This window comes from Lucilia cuprina, chromosome 3, assembly GCF_022045245.1.
Source record: "Lucilia cuprina isolate Lc7/37 chromosome 3, ASM2204524v1, whole genome shotgun sequence".
In the NCBI taxonomy this organism is placed as follows: domain Eukaryota; kingdom Metazoa; phylum Arthropoda; class Insecta; order Diptera; family Calliphoridae; genus Lucilia; species Lucilia cuprina.
Genome location: NC_060951.1, coordinates 34,077,042 through 34,079,229, shown reverse-complemented (window position 1 = coordinate 34,079,229; position 2,188 = coordinate 34,077,042). Strand labels below are relative to the sequence as shown.

At 29.1% G+C, this 2,188-nt stretch overlaps 2 protein-coding genes across 2 annotated transcripts in view; both read left to right on the top strand.

Moving 5' to 3' along the window:
* LOC111679960 (ell-associated factor Eaf) overlaps positions 1 to 1,133 on the top strand; it is a 25,463-nt gene extending 24,330 nt beyond the window's left edge. The window contains exon 6 of the mRNA XM_023441567.2: positions 1,035 to 1,133. The gene's annotated coding sequence lies outside the window, so the exon portion shown is untranslated. The remainder of the gene's footprint in view (positions 1 to 1,034) is intronic.
* Positions 1,134 to 1,269: 136 nt separating this feature from the next.
* Positions 1,270 to 2,188, top strand: part of LOC111679964 — a 23,664-nt gene continuing 22,745 nt past the window's right edge. The window contains exon 1 of the mRNA XM_023441570.2: positions 1,270 to 1,403. Coding sequence (XP_023297338.2) covers positions 1,270 to 1,403 — 134 coding nt within the window. The remainder of the gene's footprint in view (positions 1,404 to 2,188) is intronic.

Sequence of the window (2,188 nt, the reverse complement as noted above, 5' to 3'; positions counted from 1 at the left end):
AGTTCAGTTCTAGTTCAGTTCTAGTTCAGTTCTATTTCAGTTCTAGTTCAGTTCTAGTTCAGTTCTAGTTCAGTTCTACTTCAGTTCTAGTTCAGTTCTAGTTTAATTTCAGTTTACTTCTAGCTCAGTTCTCGTTCAGTTCTACTTCAGATCAAGTTTAGTTCTAGTTCAGTTAAATATGGTCGACTATTGGTCATAGATTTTTTTGAACTTAGACCAATAAAGCTTAATTTTTTAATGTTTCTTCCTACCATTAAGAAAATATATACTGTATTAAAATTCCGTGATTTTACATGTGCAATGGCCACAGTTTAAAGACCTTCTAAATATACGTTTCGAATTTGAAATTTTCCATTTTTCAGTTAAAAGATTTTAATTCCTAAATAAATCATAAAATCTTGTTCACTTTTCATTCAATTGGTATTAAAATGACTTGTATTTTTCGCAACAACATCGACTGCAGAAAAAAACAAGATTTTTAAATATTTTTTTTTTTTTTTTTGCAACAATATGTATTTTTTCCGTTTTAATTTTTAAATATAATTTTTTGCGTTTTTGGTAAAGTGCCACCATTATGACCAATCTATGAATACGTGCATATATACAGAATTTTTCTCATTAAACTTCGAGAGTACTTATGTATATGAAATCATCTCAAAAACACACATTTGACGATTTTCTTTATTTGTTTTGAAAACAAAGTGCATAGAATTAAATACACACAATTTTCTAAAAATGAAACATATTAAATTTTGTGGCGATTTTAAATGAATGTTGAAAAAATCAAAAGCCGACAACACGAGACTTAAAATATTAATAAAATAGAAAAAAATTGCAAAATTTGAACGTGTGATTTATAATAAAAATTAAAGATCTTCTGACAAAATGTGGCGATTTTATTTTTTATTTTAGAAGAAATCTGTGCATAGACAAATTTAATTAAAAATTCAATTGATTTATTTTGGATAGAAATGAAAAAATAAAATATAAAAACAAATAATAATAATAATACAAATTCATTCATTGTTTTCTAGAAATAAAACGTGTGTGCTTTTTTTGATCTCTTACTCTTCCTCGATTATATTGTGGGTTAATGACAAACCTTGAAAACGCTCAAAGTGAAAACAAAAATTTAAAAATAAAATACTTATCATCCCGCCCCTAAAACCTGCCCCCAAAAGAAAAACAAACAAATTTTCAAAACGCATTTTAATCTGCCAACATCAAAAAAGCCAAAACATCACCACCAAACAACAACAATAATACAAAATGCAGAAATTAAAATCAAAAGTATTTGAAAAATTTCAAATTGAAAACAAAATGCAAAATGTCAAAGCCCTGCCCAGGAATCCGGCATTTCAAACGGGTGTTGCTGCTTTAATATCGGTGGGATTATTATCATGGTAAGTTCTACATTTAAATAAAAAAAAAAAAAAAAAAACACATTTACATGAAATTTGGTTTGATATTGAATTTTATCTCTAAAACGGGGTTTGAAACCTTAGGACCAATTGTGGACTTGATTAAAAGTCTGTAGTTTTGATCCGTTTCGATGTCGAGTACAGATGTAGTCTGAATTTATATTTTTACTAGTATAGATTATAGTCCGAACTACGAAATAGATCTTAGTCTTAGACTACAGATTGTACTATAAGCTGGACCATAGTGTCGACTGTAGTCTGAACTATTGTATTAACTGCAAAGCAGAATGTAGCCGATACCATAAATGAAACTATAGTCTGAATTAAAAAAACGTATACCGTCTGGTCTAAGTATAGCATATTCTGTGTAGTCTGTGCTATAATATCTGGAATAATCTGGACTTTTTAATAGACTATAGTCTGGACTATACAATAGACTATAATCTTTACTATAGAAGACAATGTAGTCTGGAATATAGAACATACTTTAATCTGGACTTTAGAATAGATTATAATCTAAAAAATATAAGTAAATGTAGTTTGAACTATATACCATATTTCTGGACTTGGTAAGATAGAAGTCTGAAACCTCCTCACCCCATAGGCCACAAAAGCCAGACTAGCCTATGTTATCGTCTATAGAGTGTGCTACAGTCCAGATTCAGATCTAGTTCAGTTCTAGTTCAGTTCTAGTTCAGTTCTAGTTCAGTTCTAGTTCAGTTCTAGTTCAGTTCTAGTTCAGTTCTAGTTCAGTTCTAGTTCAGTTC